General features: G+C 37.8%; 1 protein-coding gene across 5 annotated transcripts in view; it reads right to left on the reverse strand.

Annotated features, from left to right (window-relative positions):
- The window catches only part of VPS8 (VPS8 subunit of CORVET complex), a 270200-nt gene that overhangs the window by 128021 nt on the left and 124227 nt on the right, over positions 1 to 17952 (reverse strand). For all 5 annotated transcript variants that reach the window (XM_046002698.1, XM_046002699.1, XM_046002701.1 and 2 more), the window contains 3 exons: positions 17117 to 17189; positions 16708 to 16827; positions 3752 to 3823 (listed from right to left, as the gene is read on the reverse strand). In XM_046002698.1, coding sequence (XP_045858654.1) covers positions 3752 to 3823; positions 16708 to 16827; positions 17117 to 17189 — 265 coding nt within the window. The remainder of the gene's footprint in view (positions 1 to 3751; positions 3824 to 16707; positions 16828 to 17116; positions 17190 to 17952) is intronic.

A 17952-nucleotide genomic window follows, 5' to 3' on the forward strand; every position in this document is an offset into this window, starting at 1 on the left:
TTGAAAGCATGGTGGAGAAAATGAGAAAGGGAATTTGAAAAGAAATGAGAAAAGTTTGGAAAGGAGAGAGTTACTAAGGCAGAGAGAAGAGTGTGAGCAAAAGCACTGATACAGGAAAACACGAGTGTGTTTGAAGAAACTGTGTGTTCCACTAGAATGTAGCAGCACGCATGAGGAGGAGGAGAGAGAGCAGACTGAAAAGACGAGGCCTCGAATGTCATTCCAAGGAATCTAGAGTTTATTCCACAGAAAACTGGGGTGCTACTGAACATGTTCAACCAGGAGATCCGATCGTGATCAGCACTGCACTTAGGAAAATTATCCAGTTGGCAGTGAACAGGATAAAATAACACAAGGAAGAATTAAAAGATAAAGAGCCCAGGTAAGATGCATGTGACTGCAGGGGTCCAACAGAGAGACAAGGAGGTCTGAACCAGAGCGGTGATCATGAAAACAGAAGCAGGAACAGGTGCAAAAGGCCCTGCAGAGAGCATGGCAACAGGACAAGGATTTACCTGAGTGGAAACGTGTGACTAAAAGAGGAATAAACAACGACAGACTTGGGCCTAACAGGCAGTTCCAACAATGACACCATCAGCAAAGAAAGAAAATGCAGAACACAGGGAAGGAAGATTAGGTATTGTCTAGGATTAGCCGAACAACCGTCTCATCCATTGATGGTCCTGTCCCCTTGGTTGCTCTGTTCCCTCTCCCACTCTCACCCGAAGATCAAGTGTAAGACTGCTCCTGTTGTAAAATGTTCCCTCAGGGCACAGCTTTTGGCCTACCTCTTCCTATTTTGCTAGCAGTGTACCCCTTTCTTTAACTCGTCCTGCTTTAGTCTGGCAACCACAGCTTGCTCAAGTGCTTAATTCTTCATTACTACAGTAGGAGAATACTTCAAGTTATAATCTTTGTGTGTTTCTAAGCTCCAACTGATAATATTCAAAGAACTCTCTATCACTTTAAAATACTCCATCATCACTCCCTTGCAGTGTGCAGGTACTTTCCTAGACTCAACTTTTGGGCCCAGCTACTGCTCCGCTCGGCTTTTCCCCATCCTTTTACTTTCTAGGAGTGGACCGCTTTACTAACTGATCCTAGAAACACCTTCTGAGGAAACACTTCTAACTCTCAGCCAATTCCCTTGCCACTTTACCAAGTGTCTAACAGTTATCATCCTTGAAATTCTGGTCTCTCTCCATTCTTTTCTTACTTATTCCAGGAACCACGCTTAAAAAAATTTTCTGAGCAATATATAAAGTCACAAAGTAACAGCTTTTTACTTCCATGTCTGTAGCCATTCGGACACATAGTATCACCTTAGCTTTGATGCTCATCCAATTCTCTGGTCCTTGCTGCCATTCCCATGTTCACTGGCTCTGTCAGCAACACACTTGTTATAGGACTCTCTCATCAGAAATGAGAAAATAATCTCAAGAGTTCAATCTTCAATGACCCAAAGTAGGCAATACAAAACAATATACAAGGGTAGCAATTCACCAACTGTAATAGTTTAAGTACTTCACAGAGCACTATTTTCTTCATCTGGATTGTTCCTCCAACTTGGCATAGTTTTAAATTCAAACTCCCGTTCACTCAACTTGCAAACATGTCTTGACCACTTACTAGCATGCACGCATTGTGCTGGACGTACTCGGAGCATGTTAAAACAATGACACACAAAAATCCTCATAGCCTCTGCTTAACGGAAACTCAACTCCAGCCAGGAAAATAAACCTGTAAACAATTCCCTTACAGCGTGCCATGTGCTGCATAAATATGAACACGGAGAAGGGGCAACTAATCAAACTCAAAGCGTGGAAAGGATTCTAAAGGAGTTTCTCATGGATGATATTTGAGTTCTGTCTTGAAAATGGTTAGGAATTTGCCAGGCGGAGAAAGGGAAGGAAGGGCATGATGGGATGAAAGGAAACACACAAAAAACGTAAGACATAGAGATGACACAGTTTAGTGAATTGCAATAATTTAATACGGTTGAGAAGTTCATTAATACAAAGAATGCGTGTGCCACAGGGGGTGTGTCAGGGACAGGAGAAGAGAGCAATTCTAAAGAAGTAATCAGGGACCAGAAAATACAGAAGGATCTTGGATGTCATATAACTTTAGATGAGTATGACAGAAACCAGGAATTGTGCTCCAACATCTGCTCTTCCCTCCTAACTTAGAAACAGAACTCCTCATTTTAGGCTAAACACATGGCCACCCATAACATGGAGTACATTTCTCAGTCTCTCTTAGCAGCTGAGAAGCAATATATCTAAGTTCTGATCAACATGTTGTAAGCTGAATTGTAGTATACAACTTCTAAAAAGTCTTCTTAGAGAGGAAACTCTCTGCTTCATCTCTTTCTGCATTCAGACTGGCTAGAATGTTCAGGTGATGGCTACAGCCATCCATTGGACCAAACATAGAAACCATGCACTAAGAATAACAACAGTCAAAGCAGAAGGCATCTGCATCCCTGGTAAGTCTGTGAAGCCACTCTACTAGAACAGGTTGCTGACCTTCATACTTCCATGAGAAAAAAAAATTCCCATCACAATTCAACTATTGTTATTTTGATTTTCTCTCACAACTGATCCAATAGGGAGCCACAGAAGAATAAAAGAAAGGCAAGATCACAAACTAAAGGAGGACAAGATTAGGTATAGAGAGACTGTTTAGGAGACCCAAGTAAAAATTCTCCACACCTCCTACCTGGATCAAACTGGCATTATTTGGAGGCCGAGCAAATCCTATTCTCATATTCATCACTGCCTATCTTACAAGGTCAATAAATAGCTCAAATAAGATAATGTATATAAATGTGTTTTGAAAATTATAAAGAACTATTATAAATGTAACGCATTAGTGTCATACACAATTAGAGAACGTTTTGATTTTGCTCTCTTGCCCAAAATAATCTAAAATTCACTAAAAGGAAGAAACCTCCATTTTACAGCCAAATGAACAGGATGAAAATTCCAAGATTTCAACTACAAGAAGAAACTGGCCTGGTTTAAGCTGTGCAGATGGAAAGGAAAAGAATCTGTCTCTGCATTCATTCATTAGCAGCAGCATGGATCTCAAAATAGCTTTGGACTGAATCTGATTAGATTTAAACTGAGATAATCATCTCTGTGTGCCTCTAATCATTCTGAAGTTGTGCCCACCATCTCAGTGCCACGGTCAGACGACAGTACCAACAAAGCAACACAGCAAGGCTGGTATGAGATGGAAGAAGATTCTTCACATTAATTATTTTCTCAAAGCATTCTGAAGTTAGTCACCATTATTACACATAATCATACTGATATAGCAACTACCACAATATGCATTTCACAGTAGTACCTTATATCCTATATCTAGTCTACAGTTGAAATACATTTTTTAAAATGATTAGTATTTTATTCAGGTTTGAAAGACAAAGATGTCACAATAAAATTTTTAAATATATTGAACACACTGCTTCATTAAAGAGGATCCTTTTAGAACTTGTTATAAAACAATTCAGCTTTCTTAAAATAAACACCATTACGGGGCACCTGGTGGCTCAGCTGGTTAAGTATATGACTCTTGATTTTGGCTCAAGTCATGACCTCAGGATATGTGATCGAACCCTGCATCAGACTCCACACTGGGCATGGAGCCTGCATAAGATTCTCTCTAACCCTCTCCCTATAACCCCCCCCCCCATAAACAAACAAACAAACATCAATACAAAGACATCTATTCTCAGAATACTTACTTTCAACAAAATATCCACAATTCGTTGTTGATATTCTACAGCTTGCTTGTCATTTTTAAAATCTTCAAAGGTCTAACAGGAAGAAATTTTTTAAAATAATTATTTGCAAATGTTAGAAGGAAACAAGTTATTAAATTCTTATTAATAGTCTGGTAAAATCCCAAATAAGGTAGCCATTCCTCATCAGGTTTTTCCTTATATACCTTTAAATAATCAGTTGCTTTTAGCAAGTTAGGTAGAAAGCTATAGCATTTACTATTGCATGGTATCCTGGGACTTTAAAAATATAGCAACTATCACACTACCAAAGAGCAATTTGAGAAAATTCATAGGCAACGAGAAAGAAAAAACACTAATGACAAAAGGCAACTTGTGAACAAGGGTTTGAGAAGATGAACTACAGGTTACATGCTCTGCCATCATTCCCACTATGCTTTGGAAATAATAGCTGAAGTACAGTTCATTAACTTTCCTGAAAAATAACTTTCATCATTTCCATGACAACTAAAAACAAAATGATGTTCAATGATAGATATTTTCTAAAAACTATGCTAAAACCATCACAATGTTAAAATCCTCGAGCCTACACACACAAAGATTAAGGATTTTATTTTCAAAACACTGCCAACTATAGCACTTTTATATCCCTGTGCAAGTAGAGCCAAATATATTTTCAAAGAACATGCACCAAAGTAAATGACAGCGTCAGATTCTGAAAATACCTAATACTTACAAAATGCATATATGAGAGTAAGAATTGTGTTCACTACCAAAAAACTGAAATGAAATTATTTATTAAGTAATAAAAATGATGAAAGAATTGAAGATCTTTCCCCTGGTTTTCATGTGGCACATGTGGGTCTCAGAAATATTTGAATCCATACACCAATAATTTACTGCTTATTTTCCTAAACAAAAATAAACTATATATTGTCCCATTTAAAAATTAAATGATTATGGGGCACCTGGGGGGCTCAGTGGGTTAAGCCTCTGTCTTCGGCTCAGGTCATGATCCCGGAGTCCTGGGATCGAGCCCCGCATCGGGCTCTTGCTCAGCAGGGAGCCTGCTTCCCCCTCTCTCTCTGCCTGCCTCTCTGCCTACTTGAGATCTCTGTCTGTCAAATGAATAAATAAAATCTTTTTAAAATAAATAATAAATAAATAAAAATTTAAATGATTAGATTAAAAAAAAAAAAGGAATTTCACAGCCATCAACTTTCAAGACTACATTATGGTTACATTCAACCAAAATACTGTTACCCTGTAAATGGGCCCTGAACTTCCCAACTTCTCCCAAGTACCTCTCCTCATGATGTTCTCCAGTTAGCATGCCCTTCCTTCTACTTTCCTGACACACACTAAGTGCTTTAAACAATGGATGCTTGTTTGTCTGCTTAATGACAAAGAAAAACGGAATCTTTTCTTTTTTTAAAACTCTTTCTTCAACTAAACTACTATGCTGCCAGTTAGCTGAAAAATGCTGACACAAGTTACCAAGAAGACTGTAGGAACTCTCAATCTGGGAACTCAAATAGAAGATATTTTAATGTTTAAGTGGGGGAATATTACCCTGTCTAAAGACAGAAAGATGAACTAGAAACTCTCTCAGTTCTATCTGCAGGTTTACAAAAACAACAAACATGAATACGCTAACACAAATACATAACTCTACCCTGACCCCATCTTGCCCAAGTGAGAGGTCACTTTGCAGATACAAATAGATGATATTATCTGCTAATACAAATGCTATTCAACGAAAACACAAAATCATGGAGAATTAACATCTGTATTAAAAAGCAACAGCAGAGGGGCACCTGGGTGGCTCAGTGGGTTAAAGCCTCTGCCTTCAGCTCAGGTCATGATCCCAGGGTCCTGGGATAGAGCCCCACATTGGGCTCTCTGCTCAGTGGGGAGTCTGCTTCCTCCTCTCTCTCTCTCTCTCTCTGCCTGCCTCTCTGCCTACTTGGGATCTCTGTCAAATAAATAAATAAAATCTTAAAAAAAAAAAAAAAGCAACAGCAGTGATAGCTAGTAAAAAAGAACTTCTCATCTATTTTCCTTTTTGGCAGCATGTACTCACTACTTTAAAACAGATACTGAACATTTACTTCTATAAATATAATTAAATGGTAATATACCACAGTATGAATATTATGATATACATAATGACATATTTTGGTTGAAGTTAACAGCTGCCACTACCATGGTGTATCACTATTAAAACATTATCATTCCACAAAGATGCTTCTACTTATACAATGTTTGGTGACAGGAATAACATGCAAAGATGTCCTAATGGAGAATGACACAGTTTGTGAAGTACAAAGGCATACAAGCCACCCATGACCAGAAGCAAAATAGGAGAACTAGAAAACATAAATGAAAAGAACTAAGAAAATGAAATTTTTAAATAAAAAAGTAAAACAGATCAGAGAAAAGGTGACAAAGAAGATAAAGAAAATACAACACACAAATAATTGCAGTTTAATTCAAAATACAAAATAATGCAGTAGAAAAAGCACTTAAATCTGTAATTCAAGAAAACTTTCTTGAAATAAAGACATGAATTGACACCCTGAAAAGGCCTACAGTATACATGGTAAAAACCACCCAAAACAATCAATTCTGAGTGGTATCTTTGAACAAAACTGTTGGTCTTTAAAGACACACTAGACTGGTAGAAAACATTTGCTAAGCTTATGTAATCTGATAAAGAACTTGTATTTAAAATTTGTAAAGAACTTTTAAAACCAGACAAGAAAATAAACGCAATTAAAAAAAATGAACAGATATTTCACCAAAGAGAATATACAGATGACAAACATATCTTCTCTACTAATCTATTTTAATGAAAAGATGCTTAATATCATTAGTCAGAAGGAAAATATAGATAAAAGACACGAGATACCACCATATACCTTTTAGAATGGTCAATTTAAAAAGATCAACTATAGCCAAGTGTTGGTGAGATGAAGGAACTGATTGATACTCATCTATACTTCTAGTAGGAATGTAAAATGGTAGAACCACTTTAGAAAACAGCATGTCAGTTTCTGACAAAGTAAAAGAATATATTTAACAAAAGACCCAACAATTCTAGATTTTAGTATTTACTCAAGAGAAACAAAAATATATGTCCATACAAAGGCCTCTATGTAGATGTTCATAATAGCTGTATTCATAAGAGTCTAAAACACAAAACAACTCCAACGACCATCTACTGGTGAACAGATCAGCAAATTGTATACCCATAAAATGGAAAATTATACAGTCATAAAAAGGAAAAACCTGGTTTGGAAGAAGATGGCAGCAGAGCAGAAGGACCCTAGGCTCGCCTAGTCCCACAAATACAACTAGGTAACTATCAAATCATCCTACATACACCAGAAATTGACCTGAAGACTGACAGAACAAACTCTACAACTAAAGGGAGAAAAGAGGCTACACTGAAGAAGGCATAAAGCATGGACATGTGGTTTAGGGGAGCAAAGGGTTGAAGCTGCTGTGAAGAGGAGGGAGGGAGGTCACACAGAAGTGAGAATAAGAGTGAGAGAGAGAGAGAGAAGCACCCAGGGGAATGCATAAGGAAAACATTTCCCTAGAACCACTGGCTTAGAAAATGAGATGGGCTGAGTTTTATGACTTGTTGTAACCAGTAGGGCTTAAAGCCTGGAATTTTAAAGGTCAGCAGGCTTGGCGGGGATAGAGCCTAGAAGGTACTGCAGTACTCCTGGAGAGAAGGCAGACAATCAATTTGGGGGCAGATACCATGGAAACAGCAATCTGAAGAGTGCCTGGGGACACAGTGGGAGATTATTTGCTCTTCTTGAGCATATCCCTGAGAGGCAATGTTCATGGGCATACCCCTCCAGGAAGAAAGGAGCTGGCTGGTGCCACAACTCAGTATAAACACAGAGCCACTTGCAGGTAACACTGGCTGCCTAACTTGCTTTCACCCAAGCCCAACCCCTCTGAGGTCTAGTAGAACTGCCCTTCTCAGTCATATTTGCCTCAGTCCCAGCTTGGTGGGCCCCTCCCCAAGAAGACCAGCATAAATCCCTACCCACACTAAGTCGCCTGACCAGAGAGTTTTGCAGGGCCTCAGTTCCAGTGTGGGTGGTGACAGGTCTCATTTCACAAGCAGATCAGAGTAAACCTAGTTAAAACTCGCCACATTCAGGCCAGGGATGAAACAATGCCCACAGCAAGCAAGGAGAGTCTCGGCAGATGACTGGCATGAAGGATAAAGCAGCCAGAACAGAACACAACAGAACACACAGAGTACACACTGATGATATTCCCTGAAGTGACAGGCCCTGGACACTACATGACCTCTTCATCATAAGGCCATTACTTCCAGGTGCAGGACACATAACTGGCTTTTCTAACCCTTATAAGGCGGTGGCAATTTAGACAAAATGTGAAGACAGGAATTTATCCTAAATGAAAGAACAAGACAGAGCAAGAAATAACAGCCAGAGAGCTAAGTGAAACAGATACATGTAACATGCCTGATGGAGAATTTAAAGCAACAATCATAGGACTACCCGCTGGGTTTGAGAAAAGAACAGAAGACATCAATAAGACCCTTACCATAAACATAAAAGAGTTAAAAAGGAAAGATGAAGAGCATAATAAACGAGATTAGAAACACATTTGATGCAATGAACAGCAGGCTGGAAGAAGCTGAGGAATGAATTGATGACCTAGAAGAAACAGTAACAGAAAGCAATGAAGCTGAACAAAAGGGAGAAAAAAATTATGCAACAAGAATAGACTCAGGGAACTCAGTTACTCTACTAAATATAATAACATTCATATTAAAGGCATCTAGAAGAAGAAAGAGAAAAAAAGGGGGCAGAAAATTCATTTTAAGAAATAATGGCTAAAAATTTCCCTAATCTGGGGAAGGGAACAGACTTACAGATCTAAGAGGCAGAAAGAACTCCCATCAAAATCAACAAAAGCAGGCCAAAACCAAGACATACTGTAATTAAAATGGCAAAATATAGTGATAAAAAAAATCTTAAAAGCAACAAAAGAAGCCATTAACTTACAAAGGAAAACCCATAAGGCTAGGGTTTTCTTTTCAAAGAGATTTTTCAACAGAAATCTTGGCAGGCCAGAAGGGAGTGGCACAATACATTCAAAATGCTGACTAGGAAAAATCTGCAGCCAAGAATATTCTATCCAGCAAGGCTACCATTTGGAATAGAAGGAGAGATAAAGAGTTTCCCAGACAAAAGCTAGAAGAGTTTGTGATGAGTAAACCGGCCCTGCAAGAAATATTAAAGGGGACTCTTCGAGTGGAAAGGAGAAAACAAAAGTGACAGTATAAATGCAGGAAACAAAAAGCAGTAAAAATGAATATTTCTGTAAAATTCAGTCAAGGACTCACACACAAAAAAGGATATAAAATGTAATAACATATACTCAAAATGTGTAGAAAAAAGAATCAGTGCCGATCTGAACAGCCATCAACTTAATACAGACTGCTATTTACAAAAGAGGTAATATACAAACCTAATGGTAACCAATATCAAAACCCCCTAATAAACACATGAAGAATAAAGAGAAAGAAATCCAAATACATCACGAAAGAAAACCAGTAAAACATGAGAGAAAGAAAGGATCAGAGAAAAATCTTCCAAAACAAGTAATAAAATGGCAATAAATACATATCAATAATAACTCTGAATATAAATGGACTAAATGCTCCAATCAAAAGGCATAGGGTGTCAGAATGGATAGGAAAACAAGACCTATCTATATGCTGCCCACAAGAGAGTCATTTTAGACCTAAAGATACCTTCAGATTGAAAGTGAGGAGATGGAGAAATACTGATCATGCAAATGGATGTCAAAAGAAAGCTGGAGTAACAATACTTATATTGCACAAACTAGACTTTTAAAACAAAGACTGTAACAAGAGACAAAAAGGGCACTATATAATAATAAAGGGAACAATCCAACCAGATATACCAATTGTAAATGTTTATATGCACTGAAAATGGTAGCACCCAAATATATAACACAATAACAAACATAAAGGAACTATTAATAATACAATAATAGTAGGGGACTTTACCACCCCACTTATCTGATGGACAGATCATCTAAACAGAAAAATCAACAAGGAAACAGTGGTTTTGAATGACACACTAGACCATGGAACTAGAGCACATGGAATATTCTCTAGAATAAATCATAACCTATTAGGTAACAAAACAGGTCTCGATAAGTACAAAAAGACTGAAATCATACCACACCCCTTTACTGACCCCAATGTTATGAAACTAGAAGTCAACCGTAAGAAAAGTCTGGTAAGACCACTCATACAAGGACGTGAAACAACATGCAACACAACAATGAACAGGTGAACCAGAAAATCAAAAGAAGAAACTAAAAAAATACATGGACACAAATGAAAATGAAAACACAACGGTATAAGCTTTGGGATGCAGCAGAAGTGGTTCTAAGAGGGAAGTACACAGTAATACATAGTAGGCCCACCTCAAAAAGCAAGAAGAATCTCAAACAATCTTAACACCTAAATGAGCTAGGAAAAGGACAACAAACAAATCCCAAAACAGTAATAGGAAGGAAATAATAAAGATTAGAGGAGAAATAAATGATATAGAAACTAAAAGAGCAATAGATCAATGAAACCAGGAGCTGGTTCTTTGAAAAAATTAATAAAATTGATAAACCCCTAGCCAGTCTTATCAAAAACAAAAGAGAAAGGACCCAATTAAATAAAATCACAAACGAGAGCAAAGAAATAATAACCAACACCACAGAAACACAAACAATTATAAAAGAATGTTATGAACAACTATATGCACTAATGTACAACCCAGAAGAAATGGATAAATTCCTAGGAATATATAAACTACCAAAACTGATATAGGAAGAAATAGAAAACTCGAATAGACCAATAACCAGCAAAGAAACTTAATAATTAAAAAAACTCCCAACAAACAAAAATTCAGGACCAGATGTCTTCTCAGGCAAATTCTAAAGAAGAGTTAATAGCTACTTAAAACATTTTAAGGAGAGTTAATACCTATTCTTCTCAAACTATTCCAAAAAAATAGAAAAGGGAGTAAAATTTCCAAATTCACTGTATGAGGCCAGCATTACCCTGATGCCAAAACCAGATAGACATCACAAAAAAAAAGAGTACAGGCCAATATTCCTGAGGAACACAGATGTAAAATTTCTCAATGAAATGTCAATAAACCAAATCCAAAATACATTAAAGAAAAATCATTCGCAGTGATCAAATAGATTTATTCCCGGGTTGCTGGTTCAAAATTCACAAGTCAATCAATGTGATACATCATATTAACCAAAGAAAGGATAAGAACCATATGATACTTTCAACAGATACAGAAAAAGCCTTTGACAAAGTACAACAACCATTCATGATAAAAACTGCCAACAAAGGAGGTTTAGAGGAAACATACCTCAACATAAAAAAGGCCATATATGAAAAGCCCACAGTTAATATCATCCTACATAGAGAAAAACTGGCAGCTTTTCCTCTAGGTCAGGAAAAAAATGAGGATGTCCACTCTCACCTTTTTTATTCAACATAGTACTAGAAGTTCTAGCCTTAGCAATCAGATAACAAAAAGGAATAAAAGGCATCCAAATCAGCAAGGAACAAGTAAAACTGTCACTATTTGCAGATGACATGACACTATATATAGAAAACCCTAAAGACTCAACCAAAACCTGCTAGAACTGATGAACGAATTCAGTAAAGTTGCAGTATATAAAATAAATGTACAGAAATCTGTTGCATTTCTAAACACCAATAATGAAGCAGCAGAAAGAGAAATTAAGGAATCAAGCCCACCAAAACCAGTAAGATATCTAGAAATAAATTTAAAGAAAGAGGTGAAAGACCTGTACTCTGAAAACTATAAAATACTGATGGAAGAAACTGAAGATGACACAATGGAAAGCTATTACATGCTCATGGATGGGAAAAACAGTTATTTTTTTTTTAATGTTTTTATTTATTTATTTATTTGAGAGAGATAGCAGAGGGAGCAACTGTTAGAGGGAGAGGGAGAAGCAGGCTCCCTACTGAGTAAGGAGCCCAATGCAGGGCTCCATTCCAGGACCCTGGACAGATGCCTAACTGACTAAGCCACCGAGGCACCCCTAGAAAAATATTGTTAAAATCTCTACTACCCAAAGAAATCGATAGATTTAATGCAATCCCTATTAAAATACCAACAGCATTCTTCACAGAGCTAGAACAAACAATCCTACAGTTTGTATGGAATCACAAAAAGATCCTAAATAGCCAATGCAATCTTGAAAAACAAAAAAAAAGCAAAGCTATAGACATCACAGTTCTGGACTTTATAGTACAAAGCTGTAATCAAAACACTATGGTACTGACACAACAACAGACATGTAGACCAATGCAACAGGATAGAAAACCCACAAATGAACCCACAATTCTCAACAAAGCAGGCAAGAATATCCAATGGGGAAAAAAACCAGTGTCTTCAACAAATGGTGTTGGGAAAACTGGACAGCCACCTGCAAAAGAATGAAACTGGAACACTTTCTTACACCATACACAAGAATTAACTCAAAATGAATTAGGACTTAAATATAAGACCAGAAACCAAAAAAGTCCTAGGGGAGAGTGCAGGCAGTAACTTCTTGGGCATCAGCCATAGCAACTTTTTTCTAGATGTGTCTCCTGAGGTACTGGAAACAAAACCAAACATTAACTACTGAGACTACATTAAATTAAAAAGCTTCTGGACAGTGAAGGAAACAATCAATAAAACTAAAGGGCAACCTATGGAATGGGAGAAGATATTTGCAAATGATGTATCTGATAAAGAGTTAATATCCAAAATACATCAAGAACTTTTAAAACTCAACCCCTAAAAAAAAACAAATACAATTAAAAAATGGGCAGAAGACATGAATAGACATTTCTCCAAAGAAGACATACGGACAGCCAACAGACACATGAAAAGATGCTCAACCTCATTTATCATCAGGGAAATGTAATCAAAAACTACAATGAGGTATCACCTCACACCTGTCAGAATGGCTAACATCAACAACACAGAAACAACAGGTGTTGGCAAGGATGTGGAGATGGGAGTGCAAACTGGTGCCACCATGATGGAAAAGAGTATGAGGTTCCTCAAAATGTTAAAATTAGAATTATCCCACAACCCAGCAATTGCACAACTGAGTATTTATTTACCCAAAGAATACAAAAAATACTAAATCAAAGGGATACATGCATTCTGATGTTTATAGCAGCATTAGCTACGATAGCGAAATTATGGATACAGCTCAAGTGTTCATCGATTGATGAATGGAGAAAAAAGATATGGTATATACACACAATGGGATAGTACTCAACCATAAAAAAAGAATGAAATCTTGCCATTTACAATGGCACATTGTAATGCTCTCTAGCTAGAGAGTATTACCTAAGTGAACGAAGTCAAGGAAAGACTAATACCATATGATTTCACTCATATGTGGAATTTAAGAAACAAAACAAACAAGCAAAGGGAATAAAAGAGAGAGAGGCAAACCAAAAAGCGATCTGTTAACTCTAGAGAACAAACTAATGGTTACCAGAGGTGAGGTGGGCAGGGATGGGGGAAACCGGGGGTTGGGATGAAGGTGTATGTATACATGTTGTGATGAGCATGAGTTCATGGAAGTACCGGGTCACTATGCCATACACCTGAAACTAATATTACACTGTATGTTAACTAACTGGAATTTCAATAAAAACTTCAAAAAAAGGGAACAATCTTTTGATATATAAGCAACAGCATTGATAAATATCAAAAGCATTATTTTAAGTGAAAGAAGCCTCCCAAAACTACAAAGCTTATGATTTTATTTATAGGACATTCTGGAAAAGGCAAAATTTCAGTGTTAGAAAGGAAATTGGGAACTGGCAGTGGATGGGGTTTGAGACTAACTACAAAACTGCAAGTGTCATGGAAGTGTTTCATATCTAGATTGCAGGAGAGGTTACAAGACTATACATTTGTCAAAGTCTTCTCTTGAAATGGATGAACTACATTTTGCATAAATTATACCTCAAGGAAGTTAAATTTTAAAACTTTACTTGAAAAAATATTCCTAAATCAAAAAAGGTGGTAAAATGTGATTTAAAAATCTATCATGTAAATTATTTTGTGTCTCCCAGAAAATGTTTTTATTAAGATATATTAACTGAATTAGGAAAGTTATATTATCAATCAATCATGGCAAAATAGGTAGTGAATTCAGGATTTCAGATCCTAGGCCTTACCAATTTCTCCAGCTCTGGTACTTGGGCTTGCAGCCAACACTTGATACAAGTACGGAAGAAAACCTCCACATATCTTTTAGGTATTTCAAATTCATTAAATCCAAAGGAGAATTAATATCTGTACTCCCCCTATCCCTAACCACAGCCCTGTCCTACCCCTTCATCTCCCGAGAAACTGGTTTCTCCTGATTGCCTACTGAATATATAAACCACTATACACCCAGTTAACCAAATCAGAAATCTAGGAATTTTTGATGCTTCCCATTTGTCATCCTTCACATCCAACTGTGCAGTAAGTCCCAAGTTTAAGGTCAATTTGCTTCCTAAAACATCTTTCAAATCCTTTCACGTCTTATTATACCGGGAGTCACTGCCCTAATTCAAGTCACCTTTAATCTTCTACCTATTTTTTTAAGATTTTATCTATTTGAGAGAGAGAGAGAGAGAAAGAACAGGGGGAGGGGCAGAGGAAGGGGGAGGGGCAGAGGAAGGGGGAGGGGCAGAGGAAGAGGGAGAAGCAGACTCCCCACCCAGCAGGAAGACCAATGTGGGGCTCAATCCTGGGACTCTGGAATCATAACCTGAGCCAAAGGCAGACGCTTAACCCACTGAGCCACCCAGGCACCCTTACCTTCTACTTAGATAAGTACAAAAATTTGCTAACAGATCTTCTTGCCTTTAAAGTTGTCTTATTTCAACCCATTTTCATACAATAGTCAGACGGAATTTTCCTAAACTATAAATCATGATATTCCTTTACCTAAAGTGTTTTAGTGGCTACCTACTGTTCCAGCATAAAATCCAAACTTCTCACCATGGGTTACAAAACTCAGTCTCCACCTACCTCTTCAGATTTGTTTCTCACTATAGGCTTCCGTACACTTTGGGATGTGGCTATACTGATTATTTTTCCCCCAATTCCTTGAGCCTACCTTGCTCTGTCTTGTTTCCAGGTCTTTTTATATATTTTGTCCTTCCAAGAATATTTTTCCCTAACCTTAACCTAACTTCTATTCATCCTTTGAGACTCACATGGACATCATTTCCTATAAGAAACCTTCCTTAACAAACCTCCCATGAGATGCTCTCGTAGGTGTGAGCACAGCATCCTGCACTTCCCCAATGGCAGCACTGTGTTGTGCGTAATTACTGATCTCAAAGTCTACATCCTCTACATTCTCCACCAACACAGGCTTTAGAGCTTGTAAGCCAATGGTACACCCCCCAGACAGTACAGGCCATGTGATATACTAGGTGCTCAACTATTTGTCAGGCAAATGAGATTGTACTACAGCCTTATTGTCAATCCTCATAACATCATTCAGATGTCAGCACAATTCCACATGGTCTTCAGTGCTACCAGAGCCCTTAAAAAAATGAAAATGAGTTAGAATTCTTTGTTGCTCTCCACCACTCTTTCTGTAACCCTGCTCACGACTTTCTCTTTCTCATTTTCTACATGCTGGATAGCAAGTACCCTTGTGTTCGCTAAGGTTTCTTTTTTTTTTCTTTTTTTTTTTTTAATATTTTATTTATTTGACAGAGAGAAATCACAAGTAGGCAGAGAGGCAAGCAGAGAGAGAGGAGGAAGCAGGCTCCCCGCAGAGCAGAGAGCCCGATGTGGGGCTCGATCCCAGGACCCTGAGATCATGACCTGAGCCGAAGGCAGAGGCTTTAACCCACTGAGCCACCCAGGCGCCCCTTCTCTAAGGTTTCTTAAACCAACTAGGTAGGACTTCCACTTCTAAGTCTCTTCTCCCTTCTTTCTGTGCAATTAAAATGACCACTTCTGAAGTCAGATATTCAAATAAACCAATTAAAAGTATAATATAATTGGGAATCTTTTCCTTCTCACAGGCATTTTTTTTAACAGTTTATTACATTATTCAACTTATAAATGTACGATCATTAGAGAAATTTGCCCCATTTCACAGTTAATCACTAACAATATTTAGGTGTATTTCCTTCTGGTCTTTCTTCTCTAAATACTTTGTATATATAACATTTGTGTGCGTCTTATACATTGTGAGGCTCCGGCTTCACTAAACACTGTAATATAAACTCTGTTCATGTTATCAAAAGATTTTTAAAAAACATTATAATCCTATTTAATTGGAACGATATATTATGTGTTATGTAATTAGTCCCTTGGGAGTATTTGCACGGAGAACCTGGCTCACTCAAATCCATCTTTAATTAAATATGTATAACGTCACTTTTTCAGCAGGAAGCTTCCGTGTTCCATTTAGACTCCAGTGACTTCCACAGTCATCATCATTACAAGTCCATCAGAGCCTTCTTCCATATTAAGTATGCCAACTACTGTAATTTATGAAACCAAACATGCTACACATATCTAATACTGCTTTAACTTTTTGATAAGGATGTGGCAGAAAGAGACAGACACAGGGGAAGATGGGAGGGAGGAGGGGAGGGAGGGAAGTGGAAGGGAAGGAAGGGAGATAAAGAATTAGGAAATATGGGAGGCAGAACAAAATTAAACATGTTAAAATGTTTACTGCTCACTGTTAGGGCATAAAAATTGTATCTGCATACACATCCTTCTTTCTATTAAAAAGAATTTATCACTTTGTTTCCTCTAAAAACACTTTAAAATCATATTATCTCTTACCAGTGCCAAAACATTTAGAAATTCTCTTGTGTCAAAATGTAGCAGAGTCCGAATGTAGGGGTAGATTTCTTCCTCAGGGGAAGCTTCTGCCGAATGCAAGCGAATCAGAAATTCAAAAACCTGCAAGTTGAAAGAAATGTTGATTATTTTCTCTCCTTACAAAGTATCTTGCTAAAGCAATGATTCCCATTTGGACAAAATAAAGGCAGGTCGAATTTGGTCTAAATTGCTACCACTTAATAACTTTTCTAACCTGTCTCAGCTCTAATTCCTGGTGGCCGTGATGGGCGGGAGGCTCTCTGCTACCACTGCAGACAGCTCCTGACTCATACGTAATTCTCAATTACAGTTCCTCTTTCTTGCATTTAACAAGAAGGGATCGTAAAAATGCTGTGGAAATAGCACCAACCTGGTTTTTAACCAAGGGAACAAGATCTTCAGGGATATCACCAAGGGGATAGGCTCGGCCTGCAAGACAACAGCTAGAAGAAAAGAGAACAGAGTTGGTCACCTGTAGTGGGCTGACTTCAGGTAGCACACTGTTTCTCAAACCCCACATAGTCATTTATTTTTAAGCAGGCTCAGCTTTTGTCAGGTCAAGTTCAAATTCGATCAAGGTGAGAGCCCGTTCAGAAACTGGGGCCAACAGGGATGGTGGTGAAAGAAGAGATCCTGTGACAGAGTAAGCACTTTCACTTCTTCTCATTTTTTCCTAAGAAAAACCCAGGCCACAGAAGTGGACAAAAAGGAATGAGAACAGACTGAAAGTCTTACACCCAGCACCAGAAAAAGCCTAATGGCACCACTGCGCTATGATTTACCAGCAAAAGGCCTAATGTTCTCAGGGACTTTGAGCCAGTGGCTCTAAGAACAGTGATCAAAGCCAGGGAATGAGCTAGGCTAACAAATGTCTGGAAAATGCCCTCAATAGGACAAGTCTTCAGGGAGAGGAGAACCTGATGAGAAATTAACTGCTCAGTTTTACTTCTAAATCAGACCCTCCTTACAGCTAATGCTTTATGGATTATGCCTTGTGGGCTGAACTATAAAGATGTCTTTTGAGTATGTCCTCATTGGCGGAGGTGGGGGGGCGGAGACTGATCTTGAACTAGTCATCAATTCTGAACGTTGGATTAGAGACAGCATCTTCTAAGAAGTGCAAAGTACAGATAATAGAGTACCAGGAAGATGCTGTACTGTTCTTAAGAATCAATGTAACAAGTGTGAAACAGGTCTCAAAGCTAA

Source organism: Meles meles, chromosome 4 (assembly GCF_922984935.1).
Source record: "Meles meles chromosome 4, mMelMel3.1 paternal haplotype, whole genome shotgun sequence".
Lineage (NCBI taxonomy): Eukaryota > Metazoa > Chordata > Mammalia > Carnivora > Mustelidae > Meles > Meles meles.